The following is a 19,176-nucleotide window of genomic DNA, read 5'->3' as shown; positions in this document are numbered from 1 at the left end:
TGTTGGTGTTGTTTGTTTTTTAAAAAGGTGCTGTTTAATCTCATCCTTAGAAATGGTTTCTAAGGTACTTTTTTATGCAACTTGTACCTATTGTGAATATTGCATACAATAGACTAGTCTTTACATTGTCTTCTTTCTTCACCCACTAAATCAGACAGTCATTAATGGTGATATAGTTGATAGAGTTTATTTTTCTCAGGCTTAATTTACAAATGTGCCTTTCTGATTTTTCTCAATATCAGTATATGTCAAGGTTAAAAGAGGAAAAAAAATCCAGACGGTCCCTTTTTTTTTCTTCAAAAGAAATAGACGACAGTCCCTAACCTCTCGCCTTAAAAACGACGCAATTGTCTAAAAAACGCAACATCACTTGGATAAAACATTCCTTGTGCGTGTGCAACGTTTTGTAGACATTAAAGTCAGGCTGGTATGAATCCAACATTTGTTAAAATCGACTACCCGAGTCGGATCCATCACGGCAGTTTTGCCAGAGTGAAATAAAGATGTTTTTAAAACAGTTGGACGGCTGAACTTTTGATTGCGTTATAGTTATCCGCCATTTTGATTCTCAAACCTGACATTAAACTGTCGCCTGTCTGCTTAAGATCAGGACGCAGGCAGAGCAGCTGTAGTGGCCGACCACAGTGCGTGTACACGGCGGTGTAAATGACACCGCAACCGGGGGGAAAGGGGACATCTCCGAGCTAAGAGCGCAGCCATGAACGAGCAGCTATGGGCCCGCGGGTAACCATCAGCCCCTGTTGGCGACTTGATGTCTGGTTCGCGGATGACGGCTGGATGAACGAGAGGTAAAAGTGTCCTTTCCTGGCGAATAAAACAGCTGTGAACCTGCTGTGTGCGTGCGTGCGTGCGTGCGTGTGTGCGTGCTGCCTGGCTGTGTGTTCGGAGGTAACGCCAGAACCAGGAGGACGTAATCGACCGGCGCTAGCGATCGGCGCGTCTTTAACGTCGTTAGCGGCCGCTACTTCTTTAAAACTCCGCTAACATCCGAAAACGTCCTTCAGACGTAGCCTCCGGACGAGTCTGGCATCTCTCGGGAGGGTGAGTGGCAGGACCCGAGGCTCTGGGAACACCCGCGGGCTGGATGCACATGAGTTACCGCCGAGTTACAGGTTACCGTGTGGATAAGCTAGCTAAATAGCATCCCTAATCTACTGTATTTAAACTCTATTATTAGCCGATCGCACGTCCACATAAGCCTGTCTCTGTGCTCATGCAGCGGTCGGGAGGTGAATTTCTGCTTAAGAATGGGAGGAAAATGTGATTTTTGTAAGTTTACGGTCAAACACCTGTTTGTTTAGCGCCGATCTTTGCGTTCGGGCTGGTTTAGCATCCGTGTTTACAACGCACCACGCCGAACGAGGTCCATTTTACGCTGGTTCTCATGTGTTCTGCTGAATGCCTTTGCAACCTGTGCAGGCAGTCGCAGTTGTGGCAAAAGCCTCATCACGGGCTCATCCTGCGGACTTCTGTTAGCTGATCTAAATGTAAAATATCCTTTAAAATCCGCTGCCAGTCACAGCTTCCGTGGTGTTAAATTTGCAGTCCTTGCATCATTTGCATTTGTAAACCGTCTCCCACATAGAAAACGTTTGTATTCAGTACCTGTAAACACCATAGTTACCATCATTATGCAGATAATTCTGTGTTTGTGGGCTCTCAAAGCAAGCTGATTAATGCCAATACACTGATGTGCAACACTAACTCAATTACAGATACTTGGCTTCCTGCTCTTCCCCGTCTACAACACACACTCCTCTTCTGTAAGCAAGATGTGCAGTGATTCTTTACCTTATTTTTGCTTGTCTCTACAAGGATGGAGCTCATCCCATCCAGGGCTTGCGTGGCATCCATGTAAATGAGTGGGATAGTGCCTCTGAATTTGCTATTGCTAACTCACGTCCAGGCCATCCAACTGAAACAATGGCTGGTTACAAGCTCTGAGTGTGCACGCTAATCCTTGTCAGATGTAAGAGCCTTTAATACTACATTGCTGTGATTAAATACTAGACCAGATAGCGAAGAAATATGACCAGTATATTCCCCTCTTGGTCAGCAGCTAAGATAAAGTGCCATCCACCATGTTTTGGAAGTTTGACTTACACACGTCCTCCCACCTGGAGGCTTTGCTGGACAAAGAGGATGTTACTCTCGCCGAGCTCATGGATGAGGAGGATGTGCTGCAGGAGTGCAAGGCGCAGAACCGGAGGTCTGTTTAATATGCAGCCAATTTATTCAAACATGGTTTGGGTCAGTAATTTCTCCTGATGGTAACCGGATTTTTGTGTCTCTATTGTGGACGAGCAGACTTCTCCAGTTTCTGAGTCAGGACCAGTGTATGCAGGAGCTGGTCCGTCTGATCACCACAGAGCCTCCTACTGGTGTAGAAGAAGTCAAGCGCTTTAAGTAGGTGGTTCTGTTGCATTTGCTGATGTAATATACTGTTCCTTGCTGGTTTTGTGCTACTTGCTGTATTACCTAAGCATCACTACTCTTTATTAATTACAGGTATTCAAATATAGCGTGTGAGCTGCTGACGTGCGACGTGGGAGACATCAACGATAAGCTGGGCAACGAGGAGCCACTGCTGGAAAGTCTGTATGCCTTCTTGGAGCAGCCGTCTCCACTCAACCCTCTACTGGCGTCCTTTTTCAGCAAAACAATTGGGAACCTCATCACAAGGAAGACAGAGCAGGTAACACCTTCAGGTACACGGCCAAGTCAGAGGAAGCATTTCTGTAATTGAAAAGTCTTAAGAGTTGTTGCAGTGGAATTTTATCCCAGATTTCCCAGTTAGATGGGAAAATATCCACCTGCAGTACATTTAGGCGCTAACTTTATGAGACATCGATAGAACTTGGTTGCACCTTCTCAAGGTTTGTGACGCACTTCCCCTCACTCTGGTGTGTTCAGGTGCTCAGCTTCCTGCGGCGGAAAGAGGGCTTTCTCTCTTTAGTCCTGAAGCACATCGATACATCTGCCATGATGGATGTGCTGTTAAGACTTATCAGCTGTGTGGAGCCACCCCCTCTCCGGCTGGAGACTCTGACAGTATGAGACAAGTGGACCCATATTCATTTAAAACCTTACACACAGTAACCCTGCTGTTATAATGAGCCGCTGTTCCTCTACAGTGGCTGAACGAGGAGAAGCTTGCACAGAGGCTCATAGAGCTCATTCACCCCGAGAGGGATGAAGAGGTAAAAGGGCATTTCTGCCTTTTCTTATGGACAAGAAGCTCCGATACATGTCGTCATCAGTGCTCCTCCACTAGACACTTTCCATTACTGAGCTTTTTGTGCGTGCTGTGCCATGACAGAGGCAGTCCAACGCTTCTCAGACTCTGTGTGACATCATTCGTCTAAGCAGAGACCAGGCCAATCAGCTCCAGGAGCTCTCCCAGCCCGACCCCCTGCTGGCCGTGCTGGAGTCGTAAGTCAAAGATGGTCGATACGAGCACGATTGTCCACACGTTCTGTTACATGTTGTAACCATGAGACGCTCGTGTGCGTTCCCACAGGCAAGAGTCTGTGGAACAGTTGTTGCAGAATATGTTTTCACGAGAGGGTACCGACAGCTGTATAGTCAACGGAATCCAGGTTCTTCTCACCTTACTGGAGATAAGACGGCCAGTGTGAGTGTTCACTTGGAAAAAAAATTCACTTGGAATTGTCAATAATCGATACTGTTTTGATTAACATGGTGAGGTTAGTTATTGTCATTCCACTAATTTAGTGGGTCTCTTAAACCTTTTTTTCTACTAAACGGACTCATTTGTCTACGTTTCCATGAGGGAATTGTTCCAAATAAACCTACCAAAATAGCAGTTTTTGATCTGCTACATCAAAACAGCGCTGCTATACTGTAAAAAATGTCTCCATGCATCAGGCCATTTTTGTCTCAAAATCTTCTGTCATTGAGTTTATTACTGTGCTATTATTATCTTATTACCCTATGAAATCACACTACAATACTTGCATAGCCATCATCGCTTCTAAACTGTTCTTTATCTTGTGTTTCCCGTAGGGTGGACGGTGTAATGGATGCTCAGGGTTTCGAGAGAAGCTACACTGTAAACAGCAGCATTTTGTTGGCTATTCAACCCCACCTGATACACTTCCACCAGTTACTTTTGCAGCCTCCCAAGGTAAATAAAATAAAGAAAGGCGGCTCCCAGTTGAGATCCTATCACTTTGTAAGTCCTCCAGTTGATCCTGGAAGGCAAAAAGCATGTCACAATCACAAATGTTCAGTTGTTGCTATGCTAAGTCACAGCTTTTGTTGAGAAAGTTGTTTTTCAGCTTTCTCCTTACCTTCGGTGTATTTTTAGAGAAATCCCATGCTGACTACCCTGGGTGTGCTCGAGGAACCTTTTGGGAACACACGCCTGCACGTAGCTAGACTGGTGGCCTCCCTGCTGTACACCAGTTCTTCTAGCCACGCCGTCATAGCGCAGGAACTGTGTCGGCTCAATACGATGGATCTGCTCCTGGTAAGATGACTGTTCCCAGAGTTCAGCGCTGAGAGGAAAGCTCAAGCTTAATGTTGTTGTTTTTTTTCTTTCAGGAGTTGTTTTTCAAATATACCTGGAACAACTTTCTCCACCTCCAAGTAGAGCTTTGTGTTGCTGCCATCCTTCGGCCCTGTGCACATGAAATGAGACTTCAGCCTGGTTTGGGATCTCAGGAAAAGTCTCATCTGGATGCCTCCCAAGACCAGAGTTCCAGTGAAACCATCTCCCAACCTCCGGTTGGCAGTGAAAGCTCTGCGTACAATCTAATGGTGAATCACGTGCGTGTCTCTTCTCACTCCGATTAAAACTAAATGATTAACTTGAAATTTGTTCTTTATTGATTGATGACAACTTTGCCTGTCAGTTGTTCCAACAGTGCCACCTTGTTCCGAGGATTCTGGATGCTTGGGAAGAGAACGATAAGATCCAGTAATCTAGTCTTCTAAACAATTCCTTTACTAGCTTTTATTTGACAGGAGGTTGCAGTATTAGGGCTTCCCTGAGCGTTTGACGTCTGTGTACAGGTCAGCAGGTGGCATGAGAAGAGGTTACATGGGACATCTGACCAGGATCGCCAACACAGTCGTCCACAACCTGGAGAAAGGGCCAGTTCATGCACAGATCGGCAGTCTTATAGCAGGTTTGTGTGCAGTGATATCAACCACAGTTAATAAAATAATTTAATTCCTCCACTTCCCAGTTTGCGATCAATAAAATATAGCTCTCCAGCTTTCTGCCTTCTTCATGCTGCTGTTTTTGTGTTGGTGGGTGTAGAGCTGCCAGAGGACTGCAGGGGGCGCTGGGAAACCTTTGTGGACCAGACTCTCTCTGAGACCAACAGGAAGAACACCATAGACCTGGTAATTATGCACAAAAAATCAGTTTTGCAGTTCAGAACCTTTTCATTGGGATCATTTTGGTTTCATTCTGCTTGTCCAGATTGGGACTGGACACCTGCGCCCATCCTCAGATGATGATATGGAGAGTCCATTCCCTAAGGAACTGACACTACAACAGGTACAGTAACTGCACTACATGATTGACAGAAATATTCTCTTTTAAGAGATTGAAATCTTAAATCCCCTTTAATGTATTTTGCAGACATTTTCAGACTACCAGATCCAGCAGATGACCGCTAACTTTGTGGATCAATTTGGATTCAACGACGAAGAGTTCACAGATCACGACGACAGCATTGGGTAAATTAACTTAAGCCACCCACTTAATCGCAGTAGTTTTATTGTGGATCTGTGCAGTAAACAATACCACTTTTGCAGGGCGACCTTTGACCGAATCGCAGAGATTAATATTAACATCGATGCAGGCCAGGACATCGTGAGTCTACTTCACTCATTTGTTGTGTGAATATATTTGACTTCTGTGGTTGTTTGTGCTGTAATTTTGTTACTCTGTTCAGCTATTATGCTACTCATTCTGCAGTTTTGAGCTCTAACACATGTTAAAGTGTATAGATGTCTGTGTAGATTCTCAGTCATCCAGGTCATAGCTATCCAAGGTAGTCACAAGGGCTATATTTTCAAGCTCTGTCCTCAGGGAGTTCAGAACTGAAGAAGCCTTCTGGATAGAAGGCGAAATGTCTTCAAAAGAGAAGAAAAACAGTCCAGTCGACACACAAAACTACCTTGGATAATTTGTATAGACTTTACATTTATACAGGTCTTATCCCCATTAAATTAGACAGCTATGGTTTAATAGTGAAACTAAAACTCAAATCGTTCTTTCTTTTCACTTGTTTTATGCAGAGGATGAATTCAATGACAGATTTGTGTGTTTACAGGCTAATACAGCTGTGTTTGAGGCCTGTTCCAAGGAAAGGATCCAACCCTTTGATGATGAGGAGGAGGAAGATATCTGGGAGGAGAAAGGGATGAGTTTTGCAACACAAACAAAGTCCCGCAAGAGGTCTGACCCACAACATTTAATACCCGCGGTCGCATTTTTTTTTTTGAGGAGTTTATTTGATGCAACAGAACGTGGGATAGAATTGGGGTCTTTTTTGCTCACTCATCTACATTTTCTTGTAAAATCAAATATCGAATTTTATTAAAGGTTCGGTGGATCACAGACATCTCACAGCCAAACAGCCAGTAATATTTATGATCAGGCAGCAGCTTCTGGCACTGAGGGCTCTAACAAAGCTGCAGACTCTGATTCTGATGAGGAGGAAGATCTCAAAGCTGACCTGGATCCTTTCTTAAGCACAAGCCAGACCGATGGAACAAAGTGTAAGTCAGAATTGCGACATTTATTTCGAAGCAAGTGTGCTGATGCGGCCTGTTTGATTTGCCAGGCACCGGCTGGGTGGCTGACTTTGGCGAGGTGAACTCAAAGGCTCCAGCAGCAGGAGTGGGCTTTTCAGCTTGGGACGTTCCAGATTCTCAACCCAGTTCCACAGAGGCAGGAGAGAAGGGATGGGCTAAATTCACAGACTTTCAGCCTTTCTGTTGGTAAGACCTTTGAACACCTACTTGGAAAAGCTTTCAGGGTTTTTTCGTTTTGGTTCAACGCTGTATTTTTTGTATCAGATGTTACTTATGCGGGGTTTTTATGTGTGCCCATTTATTCATGTCCCCAGCTCTGAAACGGGCCCCAGATGTAGCTCACCTGTGGACTCGGAGCTCAGCAGCTCCGATGGTACCAAATTAAACCAAAACCGTAAGTTAGTGCACGTTTATCTGGGTACTAGTAGATAATCTTGCATGACAATGGTCATAAAGGGTGCTTCAAAATAAGTCTTTTAAAGTTAGAACTCCATCCCAATTTTCATTATTTTTATGAAATTCACAGCTTAATATATTTTTCCTCTGCTTTGTCTGAAGCGTGCGTGTGGAGTGTGTGTGTGGCAAGAAAAGCTCCCTTGGTGGCGTCCGACAGCTCTTCCTCCAACAGCTCAGACAGCGACGAGGAAGAAGGCAAGAAAGAGTCTGCCGCCAGTCAGACAGTCACCATGGAAACCGTGACCACAGGAGCTGGCAAGGAAACCCTTCGACTCACTGTAGACGCCAAAAACGAGCGGGCATTCTTCAGCAGGTACACACGTTCCAGTTCAACAGGTCCCTCTCTGTGCTCTGTATCCCCATTGTAGCTCTCCGTCTTTGTATTTTGAAAGACTCATTTTTCCCTTTCCCCTCCAAACTTTCCCCCATACAATTCAACTTCCACCTCCTCTTTTTTTTCTTCTGCTATTCCCATCATTCTGTCTGCGTCCACCTTCATACACACACAGGGTATTCAAACCGGCAGTCAGACGGTATGTTTTGCTCAAGGTGTGGAATGTTTTCAAGCAGTTTGATGAAGTATTTGCTTTTAAAAAATCGATCAGAAGCTGTTCGATTGCTTGTTGCATTTAACGGGATGCAGCGTGATGTTTCTTTCTCGCGTTATTTCTGGATTTCGCTCATGGAATGAGTCCAGTCAGGATTCAGTTTTTTAAAATGTAAACAGCAGCATAGTGTCAGACTGAATGCTACAACTCAATGTGGTTACATTAACTAGAGAATCCTTATAGTTTTGGGTTTTTTCCTCAGAAGTCTCACACTACTAACAGTATTTCTGATAGCATGCTAAAGTTCTAACAAAAATACAAGCTACTAACACAAAGCACATATGAGCATGATAGAGTTGGAGGCTTTTCTCGGAAATTCATTCCTCAGAACACATAACTTAAGTAGATTTTCTGCGGCCAGCCCACTGTGGGCAGTCACAGGCTCTATATTTGTAGTAATAGAAGAGTTGATGCATGAGGTTGCTGGATGCACTGAAGCTGCGGTGAACAGAGCGCAGATGAAGAGAAAAAAAAAACCCTGACGTAAATTTAGCCAGCAGCATAAATAGGCTCATGTAGCATGAGGTCGGATGACAACCTCAGACCGTCCCTACAGATTGTTACAGCTGCGTCTGTGTCTTGCAGTGAAGCAGACAAGGTACCACTTGAGGGCCTCGCCATCAAAGACAAAGGGAAAGGAAATGAGAGAGAAAGCGTGGAGGAGAAGAAACACGGCGACGATCCCAGTTCCACCCCAGCCAGTCCGCATAGCCAGTCTACTGCTGTAAGGCAGTAAAGCTGCGTGAGTGCACATTTCTGTTTGTATGAAATTAAATTAAGTAGAAATGATCAACATTACTGTTGCCCACAGATCCATAATCAACAGTGACCGACCACACCGGCTTCCGCTTTGCTAATATTGTAAAAAGTTTTTCTTTTTTTCCCCTATAGAGACACGGAGCCAACCTCTTAATGGACCTAATGGTTAATTGTGCAAACAGGCACACAAACAACACACACACGACTGCTTCATACCTGCCCATTCAGCGTAGAGCCTCGCCACACCTGCTTGCTGTTAGCGGCCCTCCAATACACTTTTTTAATGTCTGAAGATCGGGAAGCTATTGACAAAACCTTCTACAACAGTATGTATGCTGGATTACACAAAACACATATGGATAATGTAGATCCCTCCTGCACCTTATAGCTACTGTGGAACTGCTACAAAGAGGACCGTGTGTTGTAAAGACTTTTTTTGTTCCATGCCAAATCTTGAAAACCTACAACTGTAATATGTTTCTTTTCTTGAGTCTGTTAAAGTAAAACTGTATATGTTCTCACTCTGCGTGCCACCTTTGGAAGGCTGAATAATTCAAAGAAAGATTAATTTGTTATTTTGGCAGCATTCATTTAGCATCGGATCAGTGTGCCCATGTCCGAAATTCTCCACAAAATCCTTTTCTTGATATTCCAATTTTCTTGGCTATGGTCAAGAGGGTGTTTTATTAGTTTTAATGCTTATTTTTACTCATAAATAACCACCTAAAATATTTCTCCACCTAAGCTGGACTCGTTGCTTCATCCCTGTGGAACCTACAGCCATTTATTTTTTGGGAGCAAGCTCAAACCTGTGACAGTTTGATTAAGGGATGCTGTTGTATCCGTGTGTGTGTGTGTTTGAGCTCTGATGCGGAGCTCATTCTCAGGTCAAGGGAACGAAAAAGAAAGCACACTTGCGTAACACACACGCATGCATACACAACTGCATCGGTACGTGCAAGGTTTTAAAAAAACAAACCCAGAAGACACAAAGATGTGCACATCTCACCCTCAGAGCTGTTTAAATGTAATATTGTGAAATTTGAGCCTGTATTAGATCGTGGCTATTCTTGGTAACACGTCAGCGTAATATAAATGTATACAGTATATACAAACATTATATCTATTTTTGGAATAAATCCCGCGTATGGAGCGGCAGTCATTCTGCAGGTGGCGGTGTGTAAAACATTTACTGTGTTGTACTTTTGAAATGAGGCAATAACGATGTCTGTGTTTCAGTTACCACCCCAGCATCAGGTCCGGTTCTTCTGATACATGTGGAGCTTTGGGTGTTTGTGGCAGCACAGCCTCCGGAACATTTAAGGGTAATCCAAGTTTAGCACAGCCTGCGTTGGTTGGGTTATCAATTTTGAGCAAAAATTCGCCAACACATACTTTTTTTTTCCTGGGCCAAATTGACAAAATGAGCCCACTTTTGACCTCGCAACTTGGGATTTTGTCAAGCCCGGCGTTCCAGAGCGCAGAGAACAATCCATCGACTGGCGCCCGTTATCGACAGTTAAACCTTGAACTCTACTGTGTTTTTATGTCCATCTGTTTTTAAACAGACCTTTTTATATAAGTTCAACTGACCTGTATATCAGTGGAAATACAGAGACAGGCTTTTAATCTGTTGAACCACAGGAGGAGGAGGTCAGGTCTGCCATGGGGGAGTAAGTCATCAGTTTGGGCCGTTTTACCTAGAACCTAATGCTTATAGACTCGTCTAATTCAGAAAATAATCACGGGTGTAGCTATGGGAAAGTTAGAAAATGCCTTTTATGCATTTGTGGTACTTGAGTGAGGTATTTTCAGCAGGCTAGTCAGTCAGGGAAGCGCTCCCTGCTTGAGACCTGAGCTGTGGCGGCAGCCAGAACCAGCTTTTTCATGGACACGCTTTACTTTATTTTTCTCCTCGTCGCTCTCTCAGGGCAGGAGCTGATGTTAATGCATCATCTTTAAAAAAAAAAAAAAAAAAAAAAGACTTTTGTATTTATTTTGAAAGCACTTTTTCAAGAAGCACTTTGGGTTTCGCTTTGGGCGGGGTCAAATGTCACCGCTGCATTTTCCAACTCGAAGCATTTTTGACTTGAACGAGAGGATCGCGTAGACACTTTCAAACCCTTCAAATCTTCAACGCTCTCTGCCAAAGCGCGTCTTCCCGCCAGTGGATAACTCGGTTTTCATATCTGGGAAGTAGCCTCTTCTTTTTCTAGAGTTCATCTAAAGCCGCCGCGCGTTTTTCTCCGGCGTTATCGGGGCGGGGGGGTGCCACATGTCGACGGCCGGCGATTCAGGACCGTCTCGCTTTGGTTCGTCAAACACTCTGAGCACGCGTTAGCCTAGTTCAGGGTCAGACGACGGGGTCAAATGTTCCCATCTCATCCTAGAACCGACGTGAACAACGTTCAGGTGTGTGTGAGCGTGTGTGTCCTTCACCTCCAGTTTAGTTTGTATGTGGTTGACGTGTGATGGTTCCAAGTACACATGCATATTTAAGTACCATCACCTCATTTACCTTGTGTGTTGCATTGTATAACAAACTATCACAACTGGAGAAGACTGAAACTATAATTCTAGTCACTTTTTGGGCCATTCCATGCGTGTGCGTTGTTCCACGTGTCCGAGGGAAGCCGTTTGAAAAAGAAACAGCCATGTTTAATGCCTTTTTTTTTGTAAATTGGACTGATGCTGGAGGGTTTTTTTTTTTTTTAGAGAGTGATGTGTCTGTCATCTGTTGTCTATTTAGCTTGTACATTAAGATATGAACCTAATAAATCTGTCCAAGAAGAGCAATCAGAGTGAGATTCAGTGATGGAGAGACTGCATCTATTCAGGCACTGTGACCTTATTTTAACCAGGAAAAGCACATTTATTTCCTGGTTAAAATGTGACTAAATGTAGCAACACAACAACAAAGTAAAGATGTGAGAGTAAAAAGTAGAAAGTTCCCTAAATCCTTTTTCCTGTGAGGAAAAGATCTAATCCAAAGATGACTGAGATTTGTGCTTCAAATCTCAACGTGCACGTCCATAGAATCAGCCAGCACATTAATATACTGCAGGTTTGATGTACAACAAAACATTAAACATGATATACATCATCGCTGAAAGTTAAATTTGGAACGTATTTTTAAAAATTAGAACCTCAGAGTAAAACCGCTCTCCTAAATCAAGTGGTTTTGAGTTCTGCACCACCAGGTTTGGTCCTCTATGGAAAATCAAAGTTGGATGTATGTTCAGTAGCCATTAATAATTGTAAAAAAAGAAAACCTGGCGAGGATAAACCTTCACTCACATCCATCTTCTCTGGAAGTATTTATTCCTAATCGCTGTCTTGGTGCCCTCATGTACCAGGAATACACCTCATCCAGGTTGCCAGGACGCATCGAGGGTTGTTTCTTACTCCACTCCATTATCACCAGTACCTCATCAAGCTGGATGTTACACATCGGTGTGTGTGTGTGTGTGTGTGTGTGTGTGATGTCCCTGGAGTAGCATGGAGATAAACAGGAAATTACGGTTTACATCTTTTAATAGCTCTAAAGACTTTAAGATTACTCTCAAGCTTCATGATCTTGTGCTGGGGGGGGTGACAGAGGTTCATCTCCTGTTTCCAGCCTGCAGGAGCACACGTGCACGGCCGAGCTCGGCCTTTAGAACTGTTTACCTTCAGGGCAGATCGCAGCTTGTGGATTAGGTTGCTTCCTTGTTCTTGACTGTATGTTTGTCTCCTGCACATGTGGCTGCACCCACACCACCTCTACCCCCACCCCCCAGAGTCAACACTGACACACTCGGATCACAGATGGAAAAGAGCTCACATCAGGGGGGAGAAATGAAGGTGGAGATGGAGGAGAGACCCTGGACACCCTCCACCCCCCAAAAAAAGAAAACCCTTTTTTCTGCATCCACATCTGCCTCTGCTCTGCCGTGCGTGCGTGCGTGCGTGTGGTGGAAAAAGGGAAGAAGGCGGAGCTGTGCGTCCTGTACTTGAATGGGTTTGTGGAGAAACCTGCCCGTCCGCTCGCAGCCGAGGGAGGAGGAGCCTGCCGGGTGTGGGAGTCCAGACAAAGGAGACATAAACACACTGACACTGGATCTCTGGGGCCTCGGGAGAAGAGGCAGACGCGAGTCCGAATCCCGGGGACTACGGGGGTGTTTTGCAGGATAAGGAGGGCGCATGTGTTTGTCAGCTGCGCGCACTGGTGCGTGAGAGATGTTTGCGTCGGGGCGGCAACTCCCACACCCTGTTGCGTGGATGATTAGTTAGTTAATTAGTGCTTTGGGGATGGAACCGTGGAGCCATCAAGTCAGCTTTTAGTGGTTTTGTGTGAGTTTGCCCAGCCATGGGGGGCTGCCACAGTTACCCCTCGGCCACAAAGAGCGACGGAAGGACGGTCCAACCTCCTGACAGCGACAAACTGTGAGTTTCCAACTTTACTCTTGCGAGTGTTGGTGTGCACGAGAGGAAACAGAGTGAGGAAGCTACGGAATGTCCTGCAGATCACTCTTTGTGTGTGTGTGTGTGGGTGGGTGGGTGGGTGTGCGTGCGCGCGCGCGCGCGCGCGCGCGTGTGTGTGTGTTTTACATAGTTGTGTGATGGCATCAGAAAAGGTGGATTCCTCAACATAAGTGTAACTGGGTGGAAGGTAATAAAGTTCACTGAAGTAGGGGGAAAAGTTCCAGACTTGACGTTGTTACACTTTTGCATTGCGTTATTATGTTCTATTCTGAACGTGAAAACATGAAAAACAACCCTAAACTGGTTTGAAAAGCTAAATATGAGCGTTGGTGTGAAATGAAGAACATCTAACTTTCACTTTTGTCTATTGAAGTTCAACTTTCAGAGGTCAAATATATACACAGATGTGTAATTACCATCCACACTAATGGTGTTTTATAATTAGCACTAAGACTTTTATGCAAACATTGATGAGCAGAAGCTGCCCTTCCACGTTTCTACAGTAGCCAGGAAAGGACATGCGTCATAAATGACCTGTAGAAGACTTTAATACCACAAACCAGCTATAATTTAGCAATTTTCTAGGTATTCAAATGATACATTTTGGGACTGGAAATAAGATTAGACAAAGTTTATTACTTGACTTTCAAACAATTTTACTGTTGCACAGGTTTGGGTTCATTCCTGTAACAGTTATAAATAGATGTGATGAAGAGTATGTTAACTGTACACTGTGTGTGCTTGCCTGCATGTGTGTGTGTGTCTGTGTGTAAAGGTAAACAAATGGCTGCGAAGAGAGCAGATTCAGTCACAGAAAATCATGTTTACACAAATACAAAATCACTCAGGCTTTTGTGTGTGTGTGTGTGTGTGTTTTTCTTTTGAGAGTGAGAGTGAGCGAGAGGGAGAAAGAGACAACTGGTAGTCAAGAGGCAGTAATTAAATAAACGCCCCTGAGCTGGAGCAGAACAGGATGTTAACATGAGTTCCTAAAAGAATCGTGTCATCGTGGTTTCCACCATCGTATCTTCAGCGCAGCTCCTGTTTGCGTTCCCTCGTCACTGTTTGACCTCTTACTTTGGACAAAGATCGCTTGTTTTTGCCACCCAAATTCTCCCACCCACGCGTTTACACGAGGGCGAGCGACGCCCCCCGGAGAGCCACTGGCGCTTCTCTTATCGCGGCCGGCAAGGTCACACTGAGCAAACCCTCAGCTGCTGTGTGTGTGCAGACATCTGAACACCGAACGTGGCAGCTGCTCGATTCCACTACTCTTTAAAATATTCAGTCCAAAGTGCCATCTTAAAAAACATTTGCGCTATTAAAAGAGACGGACTGGAGCGCTGCGAGTCTTCGAAGTCTGGCCTGCAGCAGCGTGGCGCCTCGCTAACCAGTTTGCATAAACCCAAATCAGGCTGCTATTTGCTTGTTTTTTTTCCCCCTTTCTAGTCCATGTTCCTAAGACACCACGTGGTGTTTGGTGGAGGAAGCAGGCCGCAGTTTATCTCACACGCCATTAGACTGTGGAAGTGACCTGCAGAAGCCAGCCTCATTAGCAGTAATTACACTGGCTCAGAATTGACTACCTTCATTACATGAACTGCTGGTTTATTGGAAGAATCAGGTCTGCAGTTACAGTATGAATGTGTGTGTGTGGGTGGGTGTGTGCACAGCCCCATCATGGCTAACAGAGTGTAAAGAGTGTATCTACCAGCTGCAGCCATAGGAATTAATCCACTGACCAATTGATTGTTTCACGCCGCCATATTTCCTGTCTTCCTCGCCCTCCTTGCCTCGTTAACCCCGCGTTGTCTTTCCAAGGGGGATTAATAACAATCTGGAGGAGCGGCCGTACCTGCAGCAGCAGTACGTGAGCCAGCGGATCACACACACGGACGTGACCCCCCTCGCCGCGTTGCCGCCGGGCGTCGACAGGGCGGAGTGGCTCGCCAGCAACAGTGAGTGCAGCCCGTCAAACAACAGGAAACTCTTATCGTGGACTTAGCTTGATTCTTTCTTTCCAGCGGTTGCTTTTTTCAAGAACATCAACCTGTTCTTCAGCGCGCTCTCAGAGTTCTGCACTCCCAGCACCTGCCCGACCGCCTGTGGACCAGGCAACACGTAAGTCCTCTGCTGCGGGGAGGTCGAAGGTCATTGACAGTCGACTCAGCAATTTCAACCCGCCGGAAAGTTGGATTTCTCTTACGCGCTGTTTGCTGCAGCAGGAACTTCCCCGGAGTTGAAATAAACATCAACACGAGGTCTTCTCATTTTTCACACTGTCAGTATTTTAGCTGCTCAGTCTTGTTCAAGCTGATGCTTTTCTTAATGTTTACTGTAATCGAGTCACGAATCCCAACAATCCTGTAAGCAGCTAAATACTCTATATTATGCTTTTTACTTACTTGGTCTCAGCTGATATATGAACATACTGTATATCACTGTCATATATAGTTGATAAGAACCTACCGGCTACAGAAACACTGTATTGTCTTCTTAATCCCTTTCGGGGTCATATATAAGCATTTGTGGCTTCAGTATCTTGCTCAAGGGTACCTGGACAGTGCTCTGGCACCTTCCCACAACCCCTTCCATGTTTTGTCTACACTGGGGCTCGAACCTAGAACCCTCTGTTTCTCAGCTCAGTTCCCAGCAGACTGGGCAAAATCCTTTTATATTCGAAGGGGGAAAAAGTGGATTTGTGATGAAATTCAATGTATTCCGCTTTATTTATATAGGATGTGTTCCAATCAAGATTATCTCTACGGGTTTACAGAAACCCAGAGGCTGACTCTGCAAGTAATATTGGCAGCAGTGTTGAATTAACCCTCACACACACACACCCACACCCCAGAGTAATTGCATTATGGGTAATAGCTCCTACTTTGGAATAAAAATGAGTGAAATGACCCTGACAGATGGTTTAAAAGGCTTCAGTTCTCCTGCATCTGCATTACTTGTTGAGCCTGAAGACATTTTTCTCCCGTGTCTCTGTCAAAGAATGAGTGTTTTGTTGTCGTCAGGGTTTATTTTTGGACCGACGACCACGGCAGGAAGCTGAAGTGCTCGGCCCCTCTTTACTTCGACTATGCCATGTCGTACGTTCAGGACCTGCTGACTGATGAAGACGTGTTTCCCACGAAAGCAGGTAAAGAAACATCTCATCCGCACCTCCCGGTTGTGCAGGTTGTCTCCGTCACCTCTACCGTCTCTTGCAGGTTCGGTGTTTCCGACAGGCTTCATCTTCCTCGTGCAGAAGGTGTTTCTGCTGTTTTTCCGAACTCTGGCTCACATTTACTGGTCTCACTACAAAGAGATGCTAGTGCTGGGCCTGCACCCCCACCTCAACACGCTCTTCACACACCTCACCCTCTTCTGCAGGCAGCACGCCCTGCTGGAGCTGGAGGACACTGAGCCTCTGCAGGACCTCATCACAGCCCTGGGACAATAGAGCACAATCACATAATGCACGCATTTCTACATTTTCCATCGCTTATTTAATTATTATATGTGATTACAAAAACATATACTGTATATTGTATATTTCAGCATTTAAATTTCACAGTATGAATTGTTTTTAAAGTAGGGAAATATAAATACTGTTACTGAACAGTATGTGGGAGGATGAAGAGACTATTATGCTTAACCAAGCAGAAATTTCAGACCTGATCTGGTGCAGCCAGTTCTCCTGTTATTGCAATCGTGTGATTCCTTAATATCGCATGTTGGTGTGTTTTAACATACGTGTGCACTATTTTATATTGATAAGGTCAATATGAAGGTAAAGTATGTTTTACTCAGACTGAACAGGTGTCGTTTTCCAGACACAGACATAGTTAGGGATAATTCATTGTGCCATTATCCTTCCACATGTGGATGGAGCAGTGCAGCTTCTGTGTGAAGGAATGTTTTCTCATTTATGTCCAGCGGAGCCAAATGAAAATAAACAAGATGCAATTTCAACTCAACCCGCGTCAGTTACATTCAGGGAGCGTGTCACAGTTGTCTGAGAAGTTTTGGTCCTGAGGTCAGTGCAGGGACCGTCTGCAGGCGTCTGAAGACAGGCACAACAGCACCACCTGTCGGCGTCTCTGGCGCACAACACCAGGTTCAATAACCTGTTGATGTCAAAGTAATAAAACAGACACTGCCCAAATATCACCCGCTGTTCCGGGCAGGAATTGCAACTTTTAAGGTTTTTTAACCAATACCAACACATTACAGTACGTGAGACTGTGTTTTAATGTGTTATCAGATTAGATCACGCAATTTAATATGAACTAGAAAAAACGTTTGTTTGTTTTTTAACGAGACTGTCTTTCTGGGTTTTGGCAAAACTGGCTTCATTGTTCTTGTAGTCGAACAAAATATTCACATAGTAGCACATGGCAAAACCATTTTGTTGCTACTCTGAAACGATTTAATAAAGATCCGTTTTTCAAGGCTCAGTTTGGTGGGAACTGGCCTGAGAAGGGGAGGGTTCTCGGTTCGAGGCCCATGCAGCGCAGACAAAAAAGGAAGGTTATTGTGAATAAAACAGAATTCCTTCTTCTGTCCTCAAATTGAAATCTCAGAGGTTATTTTATGTTGAGCAGTAAAGATTTTTTAATAGAATATGCATTGCCTGTAATACCACATTTCACCACAGGAAGGCAGTATACAATCCAATATTGGGATTTTAATTTGTATTTCGCACTATTATTTGGCTCTATTAGCACTACTCTTTGTGTCTATTTCCATGAATAGAATTTAAATGTAATAATTATTAAAATTAATGATTGAGATATTAATAAAATGAAATTAAAAGATTAATACATTAAGGTTTTGTTTGAGGGTAATCTCGATCATCTTTTATCAGAGTGAGGGCAATTTTTAGCTCCCCACGCTGTGATTTTTTATTTTAGGGCTGTTAAAAACACAGCATGGGGGGATTTTTTCAGCTGCAGAATAGCTCCAGCTCTGTAAGCCCTCTGTCACCTTTTTAAAGGCACTTCCCTCTGCACAGAGACAGCACATTTCTCAGCTTTAACATCTGAAAACATTGACTTAATTTAATTCCTATCCTCAAAACTTTAAAAATGTACAGATTGGGGCATCAGATGGTCCCTGTGATTTTGGCCTGAGGTGTAGTGCAAGACACATGAAACTAAAGCCTTCAATGGGGAGTCTCAGAGCTCAGACTGAGACACACACAAGATTGTTGTAAAGACAGACAGGAGATGCGTTCTTGTGGACCTGAAGTGGATCTCAGGGTGTTAGAACCTGAGCTTAGGAGTTAATACTGCAGACTGCTGAGTCACGGACACATAAAACTCAGCACTTTAATTAAGGTACGGCTGTACAAAACATTCCTTAAATCAGGTTCAGAGCTTCAGGACAGAATAACAGCAGTCACACACAGAAAAGAGAACATGCTTATCTCTCTGGCCTCTCCTGACCTGAATCCACTTTACTCATGCTGATATCAGATCATCCTCTAGATTTAAAAAAACAACAAAAAAACACTGATGTTTCCACCTTCAAAACCTCCAAAACTGAAACTATTCATCCCAGTATTTATCACGCGTCATTGCAGCAGCAGGTTGGTAACACGTGAGAATGTATCTGCTGCTGCTGCTGCAGCCAACTGCAGCAGGCTGATTAAGCGTTGCAGAGAACAGACAGTACGATCAGATTTCATGAATCCGCACGATTTACAGGAGTCCCTGGAAGCGGCGTCTTACGTTGTAGTTTACACTGGGACAAACCTTGTGCTGGGTTGATCAGATAAAGGTCAGATTTTATAATCATATTTTCAAATGTCACATGACGCTCAGTCGAAGCTGTTGGGACAAGAACAAGAAGGAAACCCTGAGATATTCAGCATTTATTAACTCATAAAAAGGTCCAGATTAAACACTTTTTGCTGTTAGGTATTCAAAACAGACCTGCGTCCTTTATTTATTGTTTCGATTTCAGTTTGATTTTGTAACGATCAGATTTAAAATCTAACATTTCTAGCAGCAGAAGTCGCATTAGTCCCAGTTTGACACTTTTTAATGATTGGAAATGACATGACTTCACCGCAGAAAAA

The 19,176-nt window shown here is 44.2% G+C and overlaps 2 protein-coding genes across 10 annotated transcripts; both read left to right on the top strand.

Moving 5' to 3' along the window:
• Window positions 1–12: 12 nt before the first annotated feature.
• Window positions 13–11,435, top strand: ppp6r2b (protein phosphatase 6, regulatory subunit 2b). 9 transcript variants are annotated; one of them, XM_057051539.1, is made up of 25 exons: window positions 13–809; window positions 1,837–1,990; window positions 2,078–2,230; window positions 2,329–2,427; window positions 2,530–2,716; window positions 2,935–3,072; window positions 3,156–3,221; window positions 3,341–3,453; window positions 3,542–3,655; window positions 4,048–4,168; window positions 4,352–4,513; window positions 4,588–4,812; window positions 4,899–4,963; window positions 5,059–5,174; window positions 5,309–5,394; window positions 5,474–5,551; window positions 5,636–5,733; window positions 5,812–5,869; window positions 6,333–6,457; window positions 6,605–6,780; window positions 6,846–7,002; window positions 7,131–7,210; window positions 7,375–7,585; window positions 8,466–8,622; window positions 8,772–11,435. In XM_057051539.1, exons 3-24 carry the CDS (start codon window positions 2,103–2,105, stop codon window positions 8,614–8,616), a joined length of 2,754 nt encoding a protein of 917 aa, XP_056907519.1. In that variant the 5' UTR covers window positions 13–809; window positions 1,837–1,990; window positions 2,078–2,102; the 3' UTR covers window positions 8,617–8,622; window positions 8,772–11,435. The 9 variants fall into 9 exon arrangements, with proteins under 9 accessions (XP_056907519.1, XP_056907520.1, XP_056907515.1 ...); XM_057051535.1 differs by having other exon boundaries at window positions 16–809; window positions 2,081–2,230; XM_057051536.1 differs by lacking the exon at window positions 13–809 and adding an exon at window positions 890–1,062 and having other exon boundaries at window positions 2,081–2,230.
• Window positions 11,436–12,612: 1,177 nt separating this feature from the next.
• Window positions 12,613–17,071, top strand: LOC130536004 (MOB kinase activator 2). Its single transcript, XM_057051559.1, has 5 exons — window positions 12,613–13,064; window positions 14,925–15,061; window positions 15,128–15,224; window positions 16,127–16,251; window positions 16,322–17,071. The coding sequence occupies exons 1-5, from the start codon at window positions 12,988–12,990 to the stop codon at window positions 16,552–16,554; spliced, it is 669 nt and encodes a 222-aa protein (XP_056907539.1). The 5' UTR covers window positions 12,613–12,987; the 3' UTR covers window positions 16,555–17,071.
• Window positions 17,072–19,176: the final 2,105 nt, after the last annotated feature.

This window comes from Takifugu flavidus, chromosome 13 (genome assembly GCF_003711565.1).
Source record: "Takifugu flavidus isolate HTHZ2018 chromosome 13, ASM371156v2, whole genome shotgun sequence".
NCBI classification, from domain to species: Eukaryota; Metazoa; Chordata; class Actinopteri; order Tetraodontiformes; family Tetraodontidae; genus Takifugu; species Takifugu flavidus.
Note: the sequence above shows the minus strand (reverse complement) of the source record. Positions and strands in the feature narration are given on the sequence as shown.

What these genes read in the sequence shown, in the direction of transcription:
- ppp6r2b (XM_057051539.1), top strand. Translation starts at nt 2,103, where the DNA reads ATGTTTTGGAAGTTTGACTTACACACGTCCTCCCACCTGGAGGCTTTG. An exon ending in TACCAAATTAAACCAAAACC is followed by an intron (nt 7,211 to 7,374) that starts GTAAGTTAGTGC and finishes CTTTGTCTGAAG; the next exon opens with CGTGCGTGTGGAGTGTGTGT. An exon ending in GAGCGGGCATTCTTCAGCAG is followed by an intron (nt 7,586 to 8,465) that starts GTACACACGTTC and finishes TGTGTCTTGCAG; the next exon opens with TGAAGCAGACAAGGTACCAC.
- LOC130536004 (XM_057051559.1), top strand. Translation starts at nt 12,988, where the DNA reads ATGGGGGGCTGCCACAGTTACCCCTCGGCCACAAAGAGCGACGGAAGG. An exon ending in CCTCCTGACAGCGACAAACT is followed by an intron (nt 13,065 to 14,924) that starts GTGAGTTTCCAA and finishes TGTCTTTCCAAG; the next exon opens with GGGGATTAATAACAATCTGG. An exon ending in GCCTGTGGACCAGGCAACAC is followed by an intron (nt 15,225 to 16,126) that starts GTAAGTCCTCTG and finishes TGTTGTCGTCAG; the next exon opens with GGTTTATTTTTGGACCGACG.